At 40.8% G+C, this 24,169-nt stretch overlaps 1 protein-coding gene across 1 annotated transcript in view; it reads left to right on the top strand.

The window, feature by feature from the left end:
* nst (phosphoglucomutase 3-like protein nst) overlaps positions 1–23,457 on the top strand; it is a 41,966-nt gene extending 18,509 nt beyond the window's left edge. The window contains exons 7-9 of the mRNA XM_068360775.1: positions 2,073–2,300; positions 10,844–11,013; positions 22,296–23,457. Of these exons, the coding sequence (XP_068216876.1) occupies positions 2,073–2,300; positions 10,844–11,013; positions 22,296–22,562 (665 nt within the window). The 3' untranslated portion in view covers positions 22,563–23,457. The remainder of the gene's footprint in view (positions 1–2,072; positions 2,301–10,843; positions 11,014–22,295) is intronic.
* Positions 23,458–24,169: the final 712 nt, after the last annotated feature.

Raw genomic sequence — 24,169 nt, 5'->3', positions numbered from 1 at the left:
TGTTATTGGATCCTTTAACTGGCCAGACATTAATACATTGGATCCCTCTCTCTGGTTATGGCTAATTTTTTCTTTGCCTACACATACACCAAATAGTTAGGCATATTCTTAACACATTCTTGTCTTTCATCATACATCTGACAACACTGAAATTACAAAACACTTCTTTGCTCAAAGGGTTAATTACTGTACTATAATTGTTTAATGGCTACTTTCCTCTTAATAAAGGTACAAGAGAGACTTTAGCTATGGTAAGCAGCTCTTTTAGGAGGACACTCCAAAATCAAACCATTGCTCTCTAGTCTTGGGTAGTGCCATAGCCTCTGTACCATGGTCTTCCACTGTCTTGGGTTAGAGTTCTCATGCTTGAGGGTACACTCGGGCACACTATTCTATCGTATATTTTTTTCTTCCTCTTGTTTTTTGAAATGGTGTGTTGGGCAGGCTTAATAGAAAGGCCATGGATGCCTGGTGGTTTGTCAAGAAGTTGTCTTTTCCATCCTTACTGTCCTCTCTTCAATTGAACTGGCTATCCTGGAGGGTATTTAGCCTTGCTTGGTGTATCGGCTCCTCCATGTTGACCAGTTTTTCTGACTTTTTATCTATAAAGGATTTGATCAATCACTTTATTTATATTTCTGTACTTTATTTATATTTCTGTACATATGTTTTTGTCATCATTCTTGTCAATTTGGTTTTCAAGTAATTATTACCATTATTTCCTATGCTCTCTGGAGACCTTGAGCAAAATCCGGGACCAGTACGTCCTAGATTTTGTCAATGTCGTGTACTGTATTGCAATATTCGTGGTCTTCATGCAAATATTCAAGATCTTGCAGTTGCGTCCAGACAGTATGATAATCTTTGTTGTTCAGAAACTTTGGTTTCTAATAGGAGGCACTCATATAACTACTTATAACTGGTTTTAAGAAGCCAATAATGTTGAAACACGATGCCATCCCTAGGGACAGGGGAATGGCGATGTATATTAGGACTGAATACCCTGCTTCTCATAAGTCCTGCTATGAATGTGGATGTCATGAGATTCAGGTAATAAAAGTTTGTGGCAGGCATAACAACTTCTATTTGTGTTTGATCTACTGGAATCCAGACATGGATGATTCTATCTTTGATTGTCTTCTTACCAATATGGTGAAGATACGGGAAGATGATAGAAAGGCCTTTTTGTCCTTGGTGATTTCAATGCTCACCATAGGGAGTGGTTAAATTCTGTTTCGCCTACCGATTGCCCTGGCTTAAGAGCTTTAGACTGCCTCTGAATCAGGGTGTGAGCAAATCATAAGTGAAGCTACTGACAGGTCTGGTAACTGCTTGGACCTCGTATACACACTCCCCTGGCGTTATAAAAAGTAAGACTGTATGGAATTTTTTTGGGCCAGTACTCTGCGTGTCTAGTAGGGATGCTCATTAGTCTGGATATACTACTTTTGTAATGGTGGTAGCCTTTGACAGTTCTGATCTTACGCTTTCATTGTTTAGAGTCAATAGACAAATTTTTTATCACAGCACACTTAATATTTTTAAGATTATTTTCATATTTAGTGTACAGTAATTCTAAGTAGTTACATCATATCTTATTTTTTGCATTTTTTCCTTTGTTATTTGACAGTGCTTGCTTTCATTAGTAATGAGTGTAGCAATGCATAACAATGATTATTGCAAGCTCAAGCAATTCCCTTTGGCCAGGTCATTTCATTAGTTTTTGTTTTTCCTTGAATGAATGCATTTTTCCTTTATCCCTTCAACTATTTCAGTGTACTGTACACCTCTTTACTTTTAGGAACAGTAAAACAAAGTGCCTCATACTGTATTTATAAGGATTAGATCCTTTGGTTTAAATATATTGAGGTAAATTTCTATGTGAATTAAGATTTTTCTATATTTTAATGTGTTCTTCCTATTTAGTTTAATGTAAATATTTATTTCTTATTATTTCTACTTATTATATTTCTTATTTGAATTTTGTAAAGTGCAGTCTCCATGCACAGGTACTTGCACTGCAGTAATATTTTTCATATATTGAACAGTTTCAAGATACTTATATTTTTCAGGTCTTAAACTTAAGCTTGGATTAGTGCAAACTGCTTATGCAAATGGTGCCTCAACTGACTACATTATGAAGAATTTAGGAGTGCCTGTAGCTTGTGCTAAAACAGGTGTGAAGCATTTACATCACATGGCTTTGCAGTTTGATATAGGGGTATATTTTGAAGCGAATGGTCATGGAACAGTCATATTTTCTAAGGAAGCTAAATCATCCATCCGTACTGCAGCAGCAGGTATGCTTTTACAATTTTTTTTTTAATATTCACCATAAATAAAAATTAGGTTTTATATTTTTTATTTGTTCCCATACTAACAAACCTTCTACTATTTATATTGGATATTACTTCAGCGAAAGCTGGAAGGCAGCCATTAGATTTTAAGTGCGAGGTGGCAACCCTTCCTAACCACTAATAGTGGATAGGTAAAGGGTGATTAGGGGGTATCCAGCAACCTGTATCTACTCGCAGTTCAGTGAACCACGTCATTTTCTACTTTTGACTGGTAGAGAGCGAACGTCTCCTCTCTCTCCCTTCAAGGCTTATCCATTTACCACTATTGCTTTACACTCATTCTTTTCCTTACAGATATGGCTTGAGTTTTAACGTGGAACTCCATTCCAGAGTAATGTGGCGGTTTCGGATGTCGATGTTTGTTTTGCGCGTTATCAGAAGGATTCCTCGGCGCTGACAATTCCTCGATGGGGTTATTTTCTTTCCCCCTCAGAGGGGAGGAATTTTTAATTCTCTTTACTTTTTTCCTCAGCGCTTCATGACGACATCAGGTTGTGAGGTTGGTGGCTGCAGCTGTGGCTGACGTCTTAGCTGTCGACTTAGTCCACCTCCCATTCGCCTTCTTTCGTCTTCTGCTGATGACAAGTCTTCCTGCCTTCTTCCGATCTCATCGTCTCCCAACATTCCGCAATTTTTCTCTTCCCTACTAGCAATGTTTCAGCCCACATATGCAGCTCCGCTTGTTGAGAATTGCAAGATCAAGGACGATTGTCAATCCACGGCGTGCTCGACACTCGCCTGATTGACGGACCTTCCTTCTGTTTAATGATAGCAGTGGCGAGACGCATCACCTCGTCTTCCTGATCAGTCAGGATGTCGTTCGCGACAATCCAATGATGATTTCAGAATTATTTTGTTTAATGATCGCAGGGGTGAGACTCATCACCTTGTCTTCCTGATCAGTCAGGATGTCGTTCGCAACAATACAGTGTTGAGTTCAGAATTTATTCTGTTCAATGATTGCAGGGGCGAGACTCATCACCTCGTCTTCCTGGTCGGTCAGATTGCCGTTCGTGACAAAGATGTTAGACATCCATTAGGGCGTCTTTTGTGACAATCAGTGATTGACAGAGATTGCTATGATCATGGATAGTAGGTTATTGTGATCTGAACTTTTTAAAATTTTTTTAAATCGAACTCCTGTTCGGAATCCCCTTCAGGGGATTACTCCGAAAGAATTCTCGTTAGGAAAATACCTTCGGGGACAACTCAGAATTAAGCGTGACCTTTTTCTTAAGGAACACTTTGTTAAACTACATTTGAGATAGAACTCGTTGAAGGGCAACGGAGTGCTGCTCAGAGGTTTGTATCCAGGTTTAAGCTATTCCCCTTCCAAGGGAGAGTTTTTACACAACCTTTGAGTACGTTTGTGCTCACGCTCAAGATCATGAGTTATACACTCACGGTCACGAGATCATGACAATCGTGCTCTACGCTCACGTTAGCTCTCGCACTCATAATCGTGAGCTACACGCTCACGATCACGAGTGAGGCGCTCCTTACCACCATTACGACACTTCCTCAACCCTTGAGGATGCTCACAATCATGAGGTAAACGCTAAACACTCACGCTTTCGTACAAGACTCGTGCAGGACACTCATGCTCTCATACGAGACGCTCATGCTCTTATGCAAGATGCTCGCACTCATAAGCAAGAAGCACTGTCTCAGCGAAATGATTTCAACCTAATCGGTAGATCTTGGATTTTCCAGATCTCCTATTTGCCAGTTATCAATCGCCGTTTTTCAACAGCTAGACGAGATCCGGTTGCTTATCAATAGCACTGTTTGCTGTTTTTATGTTCAACAGCTAGTCATTGGTTATCCTACTCGACGGTAGCTCGTCGTTTTTGCTTGCTGGCCATTTTGCTGCCTGACGTCCACTAGTCAGAGAATAGTGATCACTATAAGACTGCTCCATTCTAGGGCTCTAGTTCGACAGCCACTTCCTGAGAGGTAGCTGCTCAAGAGAGCACTCTCTCCTAGACAGCTTAGATCATCTCTCTTCAGTCTTGAGCATACTCTACTCTCCTGTTGTCCTGTTTATTACAGGGCTGCTCACGAGCCGAGTTTGCTTGAATAGGAACTATGCTAGTTAGACGGTCTCCTGAAGCAAATCGGATCTCGGATGTGATAAGGAAGGCGGATTCTTTTAATCTGTTTTTTCCCCCTCTAGCAGGAGACACCACCTCTTGAGGTTACCGCCATTCTCTCCCTCATAGAGAATGAAATTCAGTGCGGTCTAATCGACAGCCATAGCAATTTACTTGCTATGATTCAGGTCAGCCCTTGATGAGTGACATGACAGGAATAACAGAGGATATTGAAAATCTGTGTTCTCCCAATCTCCATTGGCCCTTATGCCCTCAGACCTTAATGAAAACACATTCAACCTCCGTCTGCTTCCCTTCGAGGGAAACATCTTTTATCTACACTTCATGAAACTCAGGCTTGCTCACAAAGTCTGATGATGATTTTCTCCCATAACCGGAGCTCCTCTTTAGGCTGGAGTGGTTTGAAATGAGTATATTCCTTTCTCATAAGAGAAGCCCTCCCACGAGCTCAAAATAATTGGCTCATGTCTTTTCGCCAAGGAAAGAGAGTCCAGATTTAGCTACAAGGATACTATCTTGTATCTTCCATCTACCTCTAGGAAATGGTAAGCAGTCTTTATCTTCTTCCTCATGACTGGAACATCCGATCTCATAGGAAGACGGGGGACGCGAGAATACAGCCATGCTTCGTCGGTGAGGAGTCTACTTTTAGTCTCTCCTTGTGAGACAAGCTTAACCTTCAAACCTTGTCATGCGAGGTAAGGTTTTGCGATCAACCAGTTAGCCTCTTATATAGGATCGGCCCTTGTCTGAAAGACTGATTTTACAGTCTCTAACTCCTGTGAGACCTCTCTTTCCACTTACATCGATCTATAATTCGAGTAATCGAAGGAATGACACGAAGGTCATATCCTATACGGATATCCATAGACTATCATTACCTCGTAGAAACTTCTACAGGTCTGACAAGACCGCAATTAGTCCCCGTTGAGTGCGACCTCTGAAGAACTAGTTGGGTCCCAGGTCCCTCAGTTCTAGGGATCATCCTTCTCTTGGTCCTCTACAAGACAGAGCATGGATGATACAGTCTCTTAATCCCCTAGTAGGCACCTTCTTTCTTCGGGAAAGTGCCGGGGGGGGGGGGGATGACAGTGATTCGTCGGTTTCCTGTTTGTGGGAAAACACTTCCTTCTATGAGATCTCCCCTTCGGGGTATACTGTCCATGGGTGTGGATTATATAGACTCCACCCCTTCTGCAAGAGTATTCCTTCTACTGCCTCTGTTTTAGAGGTCTTTTTTCAGGAAGCAGAATGAATATCAATGACAAGCAGTCATCTTCTTTTTGCGGGAGGACTGCTGTCTCCTGTTCGATTCCCTTTTGCGAGCAATTTTCTTGGTAAAGGAATAGATGGCTTCTCCCCACTTTCGTGCAGACATAGTCACGCGTTTCATTAAGGGGACTCGATCAGAGCTTCGGTCTAGCCTCATCGGCAAGACTTGTCTTGATGAAAAGACAGGCAACATACACTGGCACGTCTACGACTCTGGAGAACCCACTACAGACTTCCTTTACGACTAGATACTCCATGGTGAAAGTCAAGTGAAGTCTGTTTTTTCCTCTTCTCAAGAGTGCTATTATTGTCATGCACTCAAAAAATTGCCATCGAAGGGAATCACGCTCTTAGGCTTCGGCAACGGAAGACCTTTGCTCGTTCATCAAGCATATCCTCCAATCGTTTCTCTCCTTTGAGTTTGAACCAATTACCCGTGGTGGAGTAATACAGCCTTCTACGGGATGGGTGGGTCTAAACTGCAGATCTACCCCTGATCCCAAAGATAGCTCTTTCCCAGTTTGACACTCGACCAAAAGTGACCTATGGGTCTCCTTCAACATACCTCGCTCACGTCAAGAAACCAAGTAACATCCTATTTTGTTCCGGGCAGCTTGAACCTCAAGTTCAAGCCCTCCAACTGGGAACCTGCTGCTTTGTAATCAAGGCTGTGACACAGGTAATTACTTGAGGACATACCACGAGGACGGTACTTACCTAGCCTCAAGGGTATAGCACACTGGGTCAGATACTCGTCATTGTTTTTCATTTTCACGCCAGTGATTATATTGAGGCCATACCACCGGAAAACAATGAAGGAGTTTGCTCCTTAGATTCAACATGCCTCGCTAACCCTAGGAAGGTCAAAGAAGGTTGTAAGGATCTTGTCCGTGATGGGGACGCAGGCCCTATACCAGTCACAGAATCCCTCTCCTCCTTATAGAGATGACCCAGAGCTCTGAATATTTTGGGGCAGAATCCGTCCATAACGTTTTCAAGCAGCTCCTTTGTGGCACAAACTGTGCCATTGGTAGGGTGGATACGTGTAAGCTTCACCTCACCCTACCTACAAGATGTGACCAACAGAAGACCCAATATGTTTTCTCTATCACTCCTGTGGTGGTGACACAATAAGTGGTTTAATAATACCTCGGGCTCTTTGTTGGACAAGTAGCAGAAGGTTGAAGGCATTGGCTACCCTGAGTAAGACTGGGATGAATGAAAGTATGCCTGGCTCTTTTACTTTCATCATCATCCCCTCCTTTGAGGAACATGGGTCCCTTTGCAAAGCTGGCTTCCACCTCTGCAGGTAATAACCACTTCCCTTGTGTAAACAAGTATGTTTTTCATATACTCGTACACGTACCCAATGCCTCCTGCAAGGTAGGCCTTGGGAAACGTCTTTTTATATGTAGGGCTCCTATTTTAACTAGGAGCATCTTCTTAACAAGGCTTTTTTATGATAGCTCTCACAACTACTTTAGTTGCTCAGGCCGCTATCATTCTCACTCATATTGATATGCGAGGTACAAGGTTTCCCTCGACTACAATCTAATACTGTACTAAGGAAACCTGGGTTAATGACTACGCCAGTAGTTGGACTTACCTCCCACCTAAGAGTGAGTCGTCCAATATAAATAGCGGAAGGTTTGTTAGTATGGGAACAAATGGCAAATCAAAGATAATTCATATTTTTCCTAAACTAATACAAACCTGCAGTTATTTATATAAATCGGCCCGCCATCACCTGGCCCCCAGTAAGTCCTGCCTGCTAGCAAAAAGTGACTTGGCTTATTGAATCATGAGTAGATATAGGTGGCTGGGTACTCCCTAACCACCCCTTACCTGCCCACTCTTAGTGGTTAGGTAGGGTTGCCACCTCGCACTAAAAATCTAATGGTTGCCTTCCAGCTTTCGCCATAAATAGCTACAGGTTTGTATTAGTTAGGGAAAAATACAAATTATCTCCGAATTTGTCATTTTTAGGGTTTAAGCCCCTTCCCTTATTTGCTTATTACTTTATTATTTAGCAACAAAAATTTTGCACTTTTATTTTTCAGGAAAGCACTCAAGATGTCACAGCATAACTTAAAATATGTTCAACTCTTCCCTGCATCTTTTACTGCCAAATTTTTGGTTTGTTACTTAAATCAAGACACTTTCTGACCACAAACAATTGGTACAAATTAATTTTAAAGACAAGCAAACATTGTTTGCAGAACTTTATACAAATATAATGATGAGTAAAGTTGAACATTTGTTAGGTTATATCTTCACTGAGCTTTTTTTTTTTTTTTTTAATTCCAAATTATTTCATGAACAAATAAGTTATCAGGTTATCAAAAATTTTATATAAATTTCAACTACATTACTTTTTAACTTGAAAGAACATACTTCATCTAAATAAAGATTATTCAAGCTTAGGATAAAATAGGATCAGTATAATTCTTGAAACTTTAAGGTATATTTGAAACAAGGAAAAGGAAAGAGAGAAGGACAATATCCGAACCCTTATACATCGCTGATTACATACTATACTGGATTACAATATTTTTCACCAGCCATTTTATGTTATCAAAGATTACATAATCAGTATATTTTTATCATGCTTTTTATATCAAATATTACATAATCATATACTGAATGTTTTAGGGCCTCTTTTAATAATTTTTATTGCTAACATTATATGTAATGATATGTGACTGAGCATTAAATAGTTTACAGGTGTTGGTGATAAAGTTATTGTGTACAGCACTTATTAATTTTTCATCAGTTTTACTATTGTCATCAGACTGGACAGTAATGTGCTATTAAAATAGGAGTATGTCCAAAAACAAATAGGGCATGGGTCCTTAGGTATTTTGTAGAAGGGAAAGTGGTTGACTGCTTTTGAAGGAAAATATAAAATGACAGTGGTTGTGTAAGAGGATTTGAGATTAAAAGCCAATATGTCTGTACAGTTATGTTAGATATAGGTGATGTACACTATTACACATAGTACTGTATATATTAAGCCAGCTGGCAAGAGCAGGTGAAATGTGTGCAATTGTATTGGATGGACACATTGACTTGCAGGCTTATTGCACAAGCTATTAGCATTCCAAAAGGAAACAATCTCCTTCCAGTGTGCCAATTTAGGATGCTCTACACAGACACCCTTCGTGGCTTCACACAAGACAAGGCAGGAGTGTTACCATGCAGTAACTTTTTTTTTATCTAATTTCCATGCCAGTTTAGTTGCTTGTGTCATTTCTATTTTTCATTGTGAATTGTTAATTCTTTATGCTAGGGGTTATATTGTTCAATAATTACCTTTAAAAGTGAGGATACATACTTACAAACTTGTGGAACACATCGAGTGAATTCTCTTTATTTCCTATGGGGAAAATTGTTCTCTAGAATGGATTAAACTATTATACTAAAGTACTACCAGACAGTGAAAGAAAATAGGAAATTTTAGGGATTAAGGTTAACATTTACCTAGCTTCGAGAAGAAAACAATGTGAACATCAGGTGAATATAAAAATTATTAATTTTGTTACTAAAATTCCAACGCTTATTAGTGTCAAAACTTTGTTTAATATATTAACTGTTTTTCTAGTTCTATTGTACTGTACAGTATTTGTGTTCCTATTATGTTGTACATTATTTGTGTTCTCAGCCTTCATTATTTTACCCAACCATTTCCTCCGCCACTTGCACAAATGATAATACTCTAGGGTTTCATTTGCCTGATAATACTGTACGTTTGGCTTCTTAGTTGATTTTGTTAAGTTCCAATAACATAATGACTAATCTACAGTCCATGACTATCGATCTCTAGGTTATTTTATTTAGTTTATTGATTTGTTCATTTATCATGTATAGTTATAAATTTTTATCCTGAATTTTATAACTTACCTACCTTTCTTAAGTCAGGCTCTCATTTAGTCAAAAGCCATTTACTTTAAATCTTTGAGTGCCATTGGGCATATTTTATTTCCAATTTATCTGCTTCCTTCAGCGCCAGCAGACTTACTGTATTTTATATTTAGTAATTACTATTTTTCCTTTAATTTTATATGTATATAAATATTTTACAAAATATATAACTTTATATATCAATGGAAACAAAATTTATTTTGCCATATAATGATAATGTTGTTGAGTTGTATTTTATATAGTTCCTATATAGTGTTAAAAAAGGAGGCTGGCTGGGGTTTGGATGTCAAAGCATTTGATGAGAGGTTGGCCTTGAAAGTCTCTATTATTATGTCATTCTTTAGACTGTATACTAGAATCCTCTATGGTAAATTTCATTTAAAAAACTACAGCAAATGTATGGTATTTGGATCCTTCTATCTGGTTACGGCTCATTTTCCCCTTGCCTACACATACACCGCATAGTCTGGCCTATTCTTTACATATCCTCTGTCCTCATACACCTGACAACACTTAGATTTCCAAAAAGTTAGATTTCCAAAAAGTTAGATTTCCAAAAAGTTGTTGTTCGCTCAAGGGGATTAACTACTGCAGCGTAATTGTTCAGTGGCTAGTTTCTTCTTGGTAAGGGTAGAAAAGACTTACCACAGCTCTTCCAACCATTGCTCTCTAGTCTTGAACAGTGCCATAGTCTCTGTACCATGATCTTCCACTGTCTTGAGGCATAGGTCTCATGCTTGAGGGTACACTCGGGTACACTGTTATTTTTCTTCCTCTTGTTTTTTTAAGTTTCAATAATTTATATATGAAAGATTTATTTTAGTGTTGTTACTGTTCTTGAAATATTTTATTTCTTTAAATTACTTCACTTGTAGTTTATTTCCTTATTTTCCTTCCTCACTGGGCTATTTTCCCTGTTGGAGCCCTTGAGCTTATAGCAGCTTTCTTTTCCAATTAGGGTTGTAGCTCATTAAGTAATGATGATAATCATGATAATTTATGCAAAAGTATGAATCTCATTCATAGTTTGTATCTCTTCACAACCTAAAAGATTAGATGCTCTATTGTGATGAATAGGAAAATTTTATTCATGTTATTTTAGATGTATTATAAGAATTAAAAAGTGCCAACACGTAATCAAGACTGTTTCGTAACTATTCTACTGGTGTACTTTTGCAGGTGGAAATGAGAGTGCTAAGAAACTTTCTCTGGTGTTAGATGTGATCAATGAGACAGTGGGAGATGCCATATCAGACATGTTACTAGTTGAGACTATCTTACATGCCAAAGGCTGGTCTGTCTCTGATTGGAATGCAGCCTACTGTGACCTTCCTAATAGACAGATGAAGGTAAGAGTAATATAACCATTATTTTATCTTCAGAGTATTTTGAGTATTTTGTCTACTCCTCAGAAAAGTTACCCTAAGTATAGATTCCTTGTTGAAATTTTTATTTCAAGAGTACCAGTAATCTTAAAATCAAATGGGATTAACAAAATTTTTTATTCTTAGAACCTAATGTAACCACCCAATTTTTATTATGAGGGATTAAGACCTGGAAAAAATTGTTCAGTATATCCCTAGTCTAATTTCAGTAAAGTAGGGCATGCTTTCATGGAAAGGTAAATCGGAAGGCAACACTTATGCCCAAGTGCAATGTTTCACTAAATAAGCTTGCAATTTATCATTTGAATCTGTACATCCATCTCATGATTTTAATTACTTGTACATACATCTTTGTTCCTATGCGGATTCAATCCTTGGTTCTTTGAAGGGTATTAGAATTTCAGCTGGGAAGGATGATTGGTGGCAAAAAGAGGTGAAAAGCACTATTACTGGAGCCTTGGTTAGGATTTTGAAAGCTAAAGGAAGTTGGGCAATATTTTTGTAGTAAATAGGCAACATATATTACAGTTCATTGCTATTATTAGCCTATACTCTGCTGAGTTGGGTTTATTGATTGTTCCTTGTTTGATATTATCCCTATTCCAATGTGTTTGTTAGTTTTAATGTTTTTTCAAGAATAACATAAATGTATGATAGTAGGTATGCAGTCTTAATAAATAGTTGGTGGTTCAGAATTACTTAGGTTTTTTTTTTTATACTACTGTACAGACCATCTTTGACTTAAGTTGCTCTAGAGGGTTCAAAGATTTAGGGGTTAGTGCAAGTTTATATTCTTTATAGAACTCTGTTACTTTCATCAAGTGAGTCTTCATAGTTCACATCGGCCTTTTTTTTTCACACTTTATAGACTGTGAAGCCATAATTTTGACTTTAAAATAAGTATCTTAGTAGTCTAAATATTTTGTCTTAGGAATTTTTTTTTTAGCTTGGTGGCTTACATCATCCAATGAATGCAGAGGTTGTTGTTAGAATACTGTAACAATGCTTGAATTAGTGTTTTCTCAAAACTGAAAAATATCCAGCACAAACAATTTGATAATAAGTTGAAGTGAACAAGAAGATAGGATTTGCCTTTGTATCAATAAGTAATTTATATTTGTTCATATGCATATAAAAAAGCTTTCGTTCTTTAGATTAAAGGGATAAGGTTTTGGCAGCCCTGGAATGGCTATTGAATCGTTAACAAGGTAGTTGGTAATGATGACAGGGGGTGTAAGGGCGGAAACTCCATCCACCCACCTGTCACAGAACAGCCAGTTTTGTCTTGAGCCTCGGTGGTTATGGACGGTTGGATCCTTTCTTATTTCATTTATAATTTTTTTTTCACCCTCTTGTTGGTGGAAATGCACTAAAAGGTAAGCATATGTTGAAGTGGATTTTGTTTCTATAAGGATAGAAACATTCAAAGCCCCATGTGTTGTGTACTTTTGAGGGGGTAATGATTGTTCTCGTTATTCCAATCAGAAAAAGTGAACTCGGAGCAAAGGTCGTCGCTGTTATCGTTTTTCTGCCTTCGTCGAGAATTACCTGATTCAGTTGCACCTTGTCTGTACGTACCCAGTAATCAAATAGTGAATAGTGGGGCACACCGTATGCCAAGGTTTCCCGGGATAATGTATGAGCCCCGTTTATTGCAGTGTCAGTGAATGTCCCAATGTAGTGGTTTGTATTGTAGTAGAGAAAGCTCTTACAGCTTCACAAGAGCTTCATCCTCTAAGGGAGAGTAGTTATTATTGGTTAACCAGACCATGACACCTCTGTGGCATCAAGGAATAATGTTTGGCAAGGTTTGCTCTCACTAACTCCTCAACCAACCACTTCTTCCTCCTATCCCTTAGTCTACATTTTCCATGAGAAGAGGAGGAAGATAACCTAATGGGAAGGTCTTGATAAAAGACCAAATGTAATTGCTCTCCTTACTAGGGAGTAACGGTACTCTCCCACTAACTGGTACCTTTGTAATTGCTCTCCTTGCTAGGGAGTGACGGTACTCTCCCACTAACTGGTACCTTTGTGATCAGTCAAGCAGAAGGTGAGACAGTGTTACACAAATACTGTACAGCTGTTGCACCAGGTTAAAGTAAGTGGACCTATTTGAACAAAATATCAGCACTAGGACATGGGGAAATAACTCTGTCATTTCCAGTTTCTATTGTTTTAAGGGGATAGTACCCTATCCTTGTGCATTATTCTGTTCCTAAAAGCAGTTTGTGCATCAGCTGGTAATTTTGTGGTTAGTTAGCTATTGTGAACCTGGTATGAAGGTCACTGCTATTTCATCAGCTGCAGGTGAACAGTCCAACCCAGACTGGTCTCCAGCAATGTACATAGGCCAATATGAGTACTGTATCATTTACACTATCTCCATGGGGTTCCCACACTGAATCGTACTTTCGAGGTCTGTTAGAGATGAAGAGTCTGGTGTGACAACCACCTCTGTTTCATAAGACTGATCTCCAGTGGCATACAGTAGGCTGTTAGATGTACTGTATTGTTTACGCTACACCTTGTGCCGTCAGAGAGTTTAATTTACAGAGTTCTTATGTTGACTGGTACCTATGGGGTAAATTAGGGAATGTGAGCTTTATGTAACAGTTACCGCTGCTCATTTTCAATCCACTCAGGAGTTTTCTCATCCTTTAGAGTTGGTCAGCAAGGCAAGACTACAGTATTGCAATAGTGATTGCTGTTTGCACTGGTACTAGGTGGTCAGTCCTGGAATGAACACCAACTCTCAAGCAATTGAGGGTAAGGAAACACTGCCTTGTAAAGTTATCTACTTCTTCCCCTTCTGACACTTGTAATTTATTCTTCTTAAAAGAATTGTCAAAGTGTATGGCAGCCAATTGCAAGAAGTCCTACATGACTTTGAGTGACCTCTCCTCCTCCTCCTTGAGAGTGGAGGAAACTGTTCCCACTCGGTATCCAATCCAGCGTGGATCAGGACCCTGGGCTGTGGGGAAACAATAGAGTTTCCTTCATAGATGTACCAAGAAAGATTGGTACCATGAACCAGTCATCCACTGAGATGCGGCAGACTGATCCCATATGCAGCTGAGCACCCACTGAGCTGCAAATGATTGGTAATCTTGTACCACATTCTTTCAGTGATTAGTACGGGGAACTAATGGGCTGGAAGATACTGCTCTGTTGTGTGGCATGATCAAATTAAGCCATGCAGATAGTCTACTTAGTACTTGCAAGTAGTTAAGTACAACATTCATCAGTATGTTTAGAAGTATTGTATGGAAAGGGTAGGGTCACCCACGCATATTCATGTTTGCACCTCCACCGGGCATTCTCAACATGCTTGCACTTCACACACGACAGAACATTTTATTATTATTTTATTTGCCGTTGAGATCCATGCATTGTCAAGGTTCCATATTTTTAAAATAGAATAATAATATTAACAATAATTGTCATTGTAACAGTTTTTTTGAGTGGTTAGAAGAAACTACTACAATACACGTCAGAAAATTTATTGTCAATTTGTTAAAAAACACAAAAAAGTGAACAGCAATCTAGGCATGGTAATTTTACCCAATACTGCTCAAAATATTATGAGGAGATGGAAATGACCTTCAGCTAAGCAAAATTAACACTAAAAGGCTTTAATGGTCCAGCTACATAACTTAAAATAAACAAGATAACCCAGACCAGAAGAAATAATGATAATGTAAACCCTTTTGCTATTTATTAGGGAAATATACTTTCAGAAAAGCTGGAAGACTAGCCATAAGACTTCTAGAGAGGTGTAACTACCCCACTGTTAATTACCAATGGGGTTGCAGAGGGTAGTACCGGCTCTCCTACTCACACACTCACTAGTGTTGTCTCGCCACTTTTGCTTTTGGCTCGGTTGAGAGTGGACGTCCGTCTCTCTAAATCGCCCATACTGATTGGCCATTAGACTAATTTCTTCTTAGCTCTCTCTTATCAGACTTTGAGTGTGTTACTTCCAGGTTGTCATGCAGACTTATCCTGGATCTGAGGGGCGCAATTGCAGTACCTTCATGTCTCTGGTTGAGACAGATCCTCATTCCCTATACCTTAATTGCCGAGGACAACCCTGTACTCGGGAGGACACCTGTTATGAGTGTAGGGAGTAGCCATCCTCCCAGTGGGAGAGGTTTCGTAGGTGGTGGAAGAAGTCGAAGAGGGCTTCTCCTTTGGGGTCATCCTAGAAGTCTAAGAAACCTCAACTTTCTTCTTCCACTCCTCGATCTCTGCCCGAAGCTCGCTCTCAATCAGTGCCCCCAGAGGATTGGTCTAGCTGGAGCAGCGACCCTTTAACCCAGGGACAACCCCTAGGTTTGGAAAACACTGCCGCTTCCCCCTAGCAAAGCGGCATTGCCCTTCTCAGCAGGATAATCTCCTTCAGTTGATCTTTTGAAATTGTGGCCTTCCTTGAGGTTGAAGCCCGCTTTGCAAAGGTACTCATGGCGCTGTTCCTCAAAGGAGGGGAAGATGATGAAAATAAAAGAGCCAGGCATACTTTCATTCATTCCAGTCTTACCCCAGGTAGCCAATGCCTTCATCCTTCTGATACTTATCCCACAAGGAGCCCAAGGTATTATTAAACCACTTATTGTGTCACCACCACAGGAGTGATAGAGAAAACGTATCGGGTCTTATGTAGGTTATGTCTTATGGGTATGTAGAGGTGAAGATTAGACACGTATTCACCCTATCAATGATATGGTTTGTGTCACAAACGGAGCTGCTCGAGAGCGCTATGAACCACAGGAGTGAGAGAAAACGAATCAAGTCTTCTGTGGATCACGCCTTGTAGGTAGGGTGAGGTGAAGAACACACATTTTCACCCTACCAATGGCACGGTTTGTGCTTGAAAACGTTATGGACTGATTCTGTCCTAAAATGTACAGAGCTCTGGGTCATCTCTCTGAGGAGGAGAAGAGGGATTCTGTGACTGGTATAAGACCTGAGTTCCCGTTACGGATGAGATCCTTACAACGTTCTTTGACCTTCCTAGGGTTAGCGAGGCCTGCTGAACCTAAGGAGCGAACTCCTTCATTGTTTTACTGAGGTATGGCCTCAATATAATCACTGGCGTGAAAAAGAAAAAGAATGACAAGTATCTGACCCATTGTGATAAGCCCTTGGGGCTAAGTAAGCCTTAATTACCAAGCGGCAGTTTCCCGGAACATAATAGGATCTTACTTGGTTTCTCGCGGTAAGCGAGAGACGTTGAAGGAGACCCATAGGGTACGTCTCTTTCAGTAGAATGTCACACTAGGAAAAACTTGTCTTCAGGATCAGGGAAAGATCTGCAGTTTAGAGCTACCCATCCCATATAAGGCTGTATTATCCCACTACTGGTGGTTGGCTCAAACTCTATGGAGAGCAACGATTAGAGGAGATGCTTGATGGACGAGCAAGGGTCCTCCATTGCCTAAGCGAAAGAGCGTGATTTCCTTAGTTGGCAATTTATGAGTGCATGACAAGAATAGCACTCTTGAGAAGAAGAAAGAAATAGATTTCATTCAACACTCACCACGGAGTATATAGTCATAAACAAACTCCGTAATGGGATCTCCGGAGTCGTAGACATGGCACTGTATGTCACCTGTCTTTTCAACAATACGAGTCTTGCCGACAAGGCTAGACCTAGCTCTAGTCGAGTCCCTTAATGAGACAAGTCCGACAATAAGTCTGCATGGAAGTGGGGAGAAGCCATCAATTCCTTTCTCAGAAAATTGCTTGTTTAAGGGAATCGAACAGGAGACAGCAGTCCTCCTGCAAAAGAAGATCAATGCTTGACATTGATATTCATTCCACTTCTCGATGGAAGACCACTAAAACGAGGCTGTAGGAAGAATACTCCTGCATAGGGGTTGGATTCCATAAAATATAACCCCATAGACAGGATACCATGAAGGGGATTCCACATAGGAGCAGGCAATGTTCTAATGCGAACAGGAAACCTACTTATCAGTCATTCCCCCCCCTTCCCGGCATTTTCCCAAAGGAATATGGTGCCTACTAGGGGATAGAGAGATGGTATCATTCGTGCACTGATCATAGTCCTAAGGACATATGGTCCTGAATGTGGCCTCCCCTCTCCTTTCTTTGATGCCTCAGTAGGAAGCGTCAAATCCAGAAGGACGAGGAGATCTACTCCTTGGGAGAGATTCTCGTTAGGCATTCTTTGAACTAGGCCCGTTATTTGCGTAGGTCTTGTAGAGGACCAAGAGAAGGACCTGGGGCCCGGCCAGTTCTTCAGAGGTCACACTCGATGGGGACTGATGTGGTCTAGTGAGACATGCGGAAGTTTCTACAGGGTAATGACACAATCTACGGATATCTGTATATATGACCTTCGTGTTATTCCTTCGATTACTCTAATAGATCGAGGTAAACGGAATGAGATGTTTTGCTGGAGTTAGAGACTTTATAATCAGTAGGCTGAGGTCTTCAAAACAAGGGCCGATCCTATCAGAAAGCTAACTGGTTGATCGCAAAACCTTCCCTCGTCTCACGAGGAGAAACTAAAAGTTGAGACTTTTAACTGACAAAGCCTGGCTGTATCCCAGTGTCCCCCATCTTCCTATGGGATCGGATTTTCCAATCACAAGGAAATATAAGATACAATCCTTGCAGCTAAAGTCTGAACTTTCTTTCCTTGACGAAAAGACATGCACCGAATATTTCAAGCTCATGGAAGGGGTTCTCTTATGAGAAAGGAATATATTCCTAACCTCTCCGGCCTAAGGAACAGCTCCGATTGTGGGAAAAAGTCATCACTCGACTTCATGAACAAGTCTGAGTTTCATGAAATGTAGACAAAAGATGTTTCCCAGGGATGGAAGCAGATGGAGGTCGAATGTGTTTCCACTAAGGTCCCAGGGCATAAGGGCCAACGGAGGTGGAGAGAACACAGATTTTCCATATCCTCATTCTTGTCAGTCACCCATCTAGGGATGACTTGAATCATAGCAAGTAAGTTGCTATGGCTGTCAATTAGACAGCACTGAATTTCTTCCTCTAAGAGGAAGAGAATGGCAGTAACCTTATGAGGTTGTGTCTCTCGCTAAGGTGGAGAAACAGATTCAAAGAATCTGCCTCCCTTATCACCACTGAGATCTGATTTGCTTCAGGAGACAGGAGACTAGTATGAACGAAGTGTAAATGAAAAACACGTACAATCAAGGGAGATGAATTCCTATAAGTGTGCCTTATTCAATACATAAACCTGACCACCTTGAAACGGATCTCTCTGGTTCCACCGAAGGCGAGAAAGTTTTGAGAACCCAAGAACTGAAGAGGAGGGGCAACTCTGAGGGGATTAACTAAGTAGTGTAAGCCCAACAGTGATGAGACACTATCTATGCCGTCTAGGAGAGAGTGCTCTCTTGAGCAGCTCCCTCTCAGGAAGTTTCTGGCAAACTAAAAGCCTAGAATGGAGCAGGCTTTTGGTGATCACTATTCTCTGACTAGTGAATGTCAGTCAGTAAATGACAGCAAGCGAAAACGATGCACTACCATCGTGTAGGACAACGAATGACTAGCAGTTGAACATAAAAACAGTGAACGGTGCTATTGATAAGCAACCTCAATAGTCTACCAGTTGGAAAACGGCAATTTGTAGCTGACAAATCGGAGATCTGGATAATCCAAGATCTACCGAATTGGTCAGGATAATTTCGCTCGAAACTGTGCTTATGATCATGAGAGCCTCATTCTAGGTCTTGAAATGCCACGTGTGAGCTCGTGAGAGTCCCATTCAAGATTGTGAGCGTCTCGCACAAGCGCGTGAACATCTTGCACAAGAGCGTGAACATCTTGCACAAGAGCGAGAGCATCTTGCTTCGAGTATGAGCGCCTCGCATGATAGCTTCTTGCTCATGAGTGTGAGCATCTCGCACAAGAGCATGAGCATCTCATACGAAAGCGCAGGTCTCGCATAAGAGCGAGAGCGTCCTGCACGAGTCACTCGAGAGAGTGAGTGTTTCATATGAAAGCGAGAGCATCTAGCAAGAAAGCATGCTTTACACGAAAGCACACGTGTTTCACTCGTGAGCATGAGCATCTAGTTCATAATTGAGCTTATGCTTCTCGATATAAGCTTTTAGCTCTTGTACGAGTGTATCTAGCCTGGCATACGGGCTTGTAGCTCGTGATCTTGAGCGTCTAGCTCGCGATCGCGATAGTCTCGTTCGTGATCACGAGAGTGCAGTTCAAGTGTCTTGCATGAGAGCGTGAGCATCCTACATGAGTCACTCGAGAGAATGAGCGTTTCACATGAAAGCGAGAGCATCTAGCAAGAAAGCATGCTTTACACGAAAGCACACGTGTTTCACTTGTGAGCATGAGCATCTAGTTCATAATTGAGCTTATGCTTCTTGATATGAGCTTTTAGCTCTTGATTGAGTGTCTAGCCTGGGAAACAGGCTTGTAGCTCGTGATCTTCGAGTGTCTAGCTCGCGATTGCAATAGTCTTGTTCGTGATCACGAGAGTGTATCTTGTGATCTTACCACAAGACGCTTGCAATCATGATCACAAGTCTGCTCGTGACCGCAAGAGTGCATTTCATGATCTTGAGTGTGAGAGAGAGCACGGTCACAAGCGTCTCACTCGCGAGCGTGTAACTCACAATTGTGAGCGTCTCTGACGTGATCACGAGTGTCTAGCTAGCGATCGCGGCCACAAGACGCTTACGATCGCCATCACAAGTGTTGTGCTTGAGTATGTAAACCACGATCGCGAGGGTCCCAATAGTGATTACGAGCGTTCAGCTCACGATTGTGAGTATTGTGAAACTCACGCGCGAGAGCAATCGGGAGCATCTTGCTTGCGATCACGAGAAACAGAGTTGAAGAGACTGGCTTCACAACCATGAGCGTGCAATTCACACTCATGAACGTGAGCGTGATTGCGAGCCCCTTGCTTGCATTCACTTGAACGTTCTCAAGTGATGTAGAAACTAACGTCATAATCATGGTCATGAGCGTCTTGCTCGCTACCATGAAACTCGCACTCGTGTGCGTGAGCGAGCGTCTTGCTCACTATCAAGAGTGACTAGCTCGTGATCGCAAGCGTCCTCTAAGATAAAGTGACTAGACGCAAAAACGTGGCGTGACCGCGAGTATAACTCTCAATTGTGAGTGTGAGCTAGAACGTGTCTCGCTCATGAGGGTGATCATGAACATCTCACTTGTGAACGTGAGCGCGATCGTGAGCGTCACACTCGTCAGCGTGAGCAATTGTGTGCGTTATCGTGCGTTCTCAAAAGTTGAGGAAAGACGTGTCGCAATCGAGGTAACGTGTCTCGCTCGCGATCATGAGAGTGTAACTCACGATCGTGAGCGCCAACTTGAGCGTCTGGTTCACGATCACAGGCATCTAGCTCAAGATCAAGACCACGAGCATCGTGAGCTCGCGACCGTGAGTGTTTAACTGACAATCTTGAGCATGAGCGCAAACATGTGCAAAAGTTGTAGAAAGACTCTCCCTCGGAAGTGGAATATCTTAGGCGAACCTCCGAGCAGCACTCTGTTTCCTTACAACGAGTTCTATATCTAAGGAAGGTTAACATAAAGTGTTGCTAGAGTAAAAAGCCAAGGCTTAATTCTGAGTTATCCCTGATGGGATTTCCCTAACGGGAATCCTGCCGGAGTAATCCCCTGAAGGGGAAACCAAACAGGTCTTCTTCCTCAAGACAAAGAACGTTGAGATCTTGATACCTACGATCTTGTGATCATAGTGATCTCTGTGGCGATCAATGATAGTCACAAAAGACGCCCTAATGGGTGTCTAACATCAGATTGTCGTGAACGACAACCAGACCGACCTGGAAGATGAGGTGACGAGTCTTGCCCCTGCAAGCGTTGAAAAGAATATGTTCTGAACTCGTCATTGGATTGTCGCGAACGACATCCTGACCGACCAGGTTGACGAGATGATGAGTCTCGCCCCTACGATCATTGAGCAGAATAAAATTCTGGTCACATCATTGGAATGTCGTGAAGGACATACTGATCGACCAGGAAGACAAGGTGATGAGTCTTGCCCCTGCGATGGTTAAGGAGAAGGAAAATCCATTGATTCGGCGATCGTCGAGCAAGCCGTTAATCGATTATCGTCCTCTATCAACAGGGGGAAGCTGCATATGCACTGATACATTGCCTGCAAGAGAGAGAGAAAATTACAGAATGTTGGGAGATGACGAGATCGTCAGAAGAAGTTGAAGGAAGGGCGAACGGGAGTAGACCTAGTTGACAGCTAAGACATCAGCCGCAGCCACATCCACCAACTTTGCACCCAATGTCGTCACGAAGCACCGAGGATAAAAATAAATAGAGGATTAAAAGTTCCTCCCCTCCAAGGGGGAAGAATAAACCAAACCCGCGAACAGGAAAGGTAACCCTCAAGAGGAGTCTTCAGCGCAGAGGAATCCTTTTGATAACTCGCAGAACAAACATCGACATCTGAAACTGCCACTTTAACTCTGTAAGGAAGCGTCGCGTAGAAACACAAGTCATATCTGTAAAGAAAAGTAAGAGCATAAAGCAATAGTGGTAAATGGCTAAGCCTTGATGGGAGTTAGAGGAGATGTCCGCTCTCTACCAGCCAAAGGTAAAAAGTGACGTGGTTCATTGAACCGTGAGTAGATATAAGTGGCTGGGTAGCCCCCAGCCACCCCCCTACCTACCCACTGTTAGTGGTTAGGTAGGGTTGCTACCCTGCAATTAAAATCTAATGGCTGCCTTTCAGCTGCACCAGAAGTAATAGCCACATAAATAGCGGAAGCTTGTTAGTGTGGGAACAAACTTAACTTTATAAAGTATTAGAAATAATCAGTTCATACTGATCAAGTGATTATCACTGCTTCTTAAATGATGGTGCATATACTAGTGTTCTCTTTATCTAAAGCTGCTGTAAAGTTTATTTTTTATATTCATACGATGACATTGTTTACAAATGGGACTCTTCTGACTGGACATTTTCTTTACTTCCTTAACAGTCACTAGTATAGTGTTTTTTTGTTTTCCTCATATTGTGATACTAAAGTCCTCCTCTCCATTCTGCTCTTCCACCTTTAAAACATTCTATCCTCTTACTAAGATTCTGCTGTTAGCATTGGGTTATCTGAATATTTTAGCTTCCAAAGACACCTTTTCTTACACTTCTTACACTTGTGTAAGTAAAATTAGATAATACGTGTAATTTTATGGAAGTAAAATCCGGTATTTTTTTCCAGGTTCTCGTTGCTGATCGCACAGTTATTACAACAACTGACGCTGAACGTATTTGCGTAACTCCCGAAGGACTACAGAAAAGTATTGATGCGATTGTCAAATCCTATCCCAAAGGGAGGTCTTTTGTTAGACCTTCAGGAACAGAGGATATTGTACGAGTTTATGCAGAGGCAGCAACACAGAAAGAAGCTGATGAACTAGCTGTAAAGGTTGCATGTGCCGTGCACAGTGAAGCTGGTGGTGTTGGAGAGAAACCAACCTCTGTGTAAATAAAGACATTACATTCTACCTACTGTTAATGTAAAAAAAATAAAATAATACAGTCTACCAAAAGCTGTTAATGTAAAAAAAAAATAGGTGCAGTTACATTTTCAGATGTGGTGGTCTGTTTTTTTAATTTTAAAAAAGTTATTTTTTTTTTTTTTATATATTGCACTAATGGTAGTCTCTACCACACGTATCTAACTTTGTTGTTATAAAGTTAGTCTCATTAGTAATTGTGAAATTCTTTGCAATACTATTATGCTCAATTCTCAATTTTGATTAATCATAATCCTGAAATGATAAAAACCAAGGTATTTTAAATGTGAAAATACCTTATGATGCACATTTCACTTTTATATGCTACCTTTGAAGAGCTATGAAACACGTTTATCCAGTTCTTGCCAGTTTTAATGGAAAAGTGTTATCCTTGAGCTTTTGTATGGCATTTATCAAGAAAATTTCAGATACATATATACTGTACGACAGGTCATTTTTATATTCCAGCCCATCACAAAATTAGAGAAAATTGTAATTCCTGAAAAAGGTTGTAAGTACTTTTCCTTTTTAGTCCAATACAATTGCCTTCATAAGTCTAACAAAGCATTTTATACTTTTTACAATTTCTACTATACAGTAGTATGTTCTTTGCACTTGAGTGATTCTGAATTATCTGTGATTATACATATACATGACATAGTGATAGAATAGAATATATTTTGTATATTCAGGTTGGTTGTAACTTAACTTTATGGATATGTACGGGTTAGAGGGTTGCATGTGAAGATACATATTTTGTAATTTAAGGAATGACTGATTTTATGAGGTGGTTGTGCTTTTGGATATACATTTATAATTTTTTTTTAAATTTTAGCACTATATGATTATACTCAGAAATTTTTAGTACAGTATTATTAACCTTAACTTTGAAAATAGTTCATTTATGCCATAGTTGAATTACCGAGTAACAAAGACATGAAAGCTTTTCCCATAGCATAAAGATTTTGACCCTATGTAACAACATTTGTTATGAATTTGAAAGCTACAAGTCCTAGTGCTCCAGCAGGGAAGATACTCAAGTGAGTTATGCATGCATGCATATACCAAGGCCCTTCCCCCAATTTTAAGGGGTAGCCGACATCAACAAAGAAACAAAACCAAAAAGGGGACCTCTACTCTCTACGTTCCTCCCAGCCTAACAAGGGACTCAACCGAGTTCAGCTGGTACTGCTAGGGTGTCACAGCCCACCCTCCCACATTATCCACCACAGATGAAGCTTCATAATGCTGAATCCCCTACTGCTGCTACCTCCGCGGTCATCTAAGGCATCAGAGGCAGCAGCAGGGCCTACCGGAACTGCGTCACAATCGCTCGCCTTTCATTCCTATTTCTAGCACGCTCTCTTGCCTCGCTCACATCTATCCTCCTATCACCCAGAGCTTCCTTCACTCCATCCATCCACCCAAACCTTGGCCTTCCTCTCGTACTTCTCCCATCAACTCTTGCATTCATCACTTTCTTTAGCAGACAGCCATTTTCCATTCTCTCAACATGGCCAAACCACCTCAACACATTCATATCCACTCTAGCTGCTAACTCATTTCTTACACCCGT

This window comes from Palaemon carinicauda, chromosome 37 (assembly GCF_036898095.1).
Source record: "Palaemon carinicauda isolate YSFRI2023 chromosome 37, ASM3689809v2, whole genome shotgun sequence".
NCBI classification, from domain to species: Eukaryota; Metazoa; Arthropoda; class Malacostraca; order Decapoda; family Palaemonidae; genus Palaemon; species Palaemon carinicauda.
The sequence above is the reverse complement of the archived record's forward strand: the minus strand, read 5'-3'. Positions and strand labels throughout refer to the sequence as shown.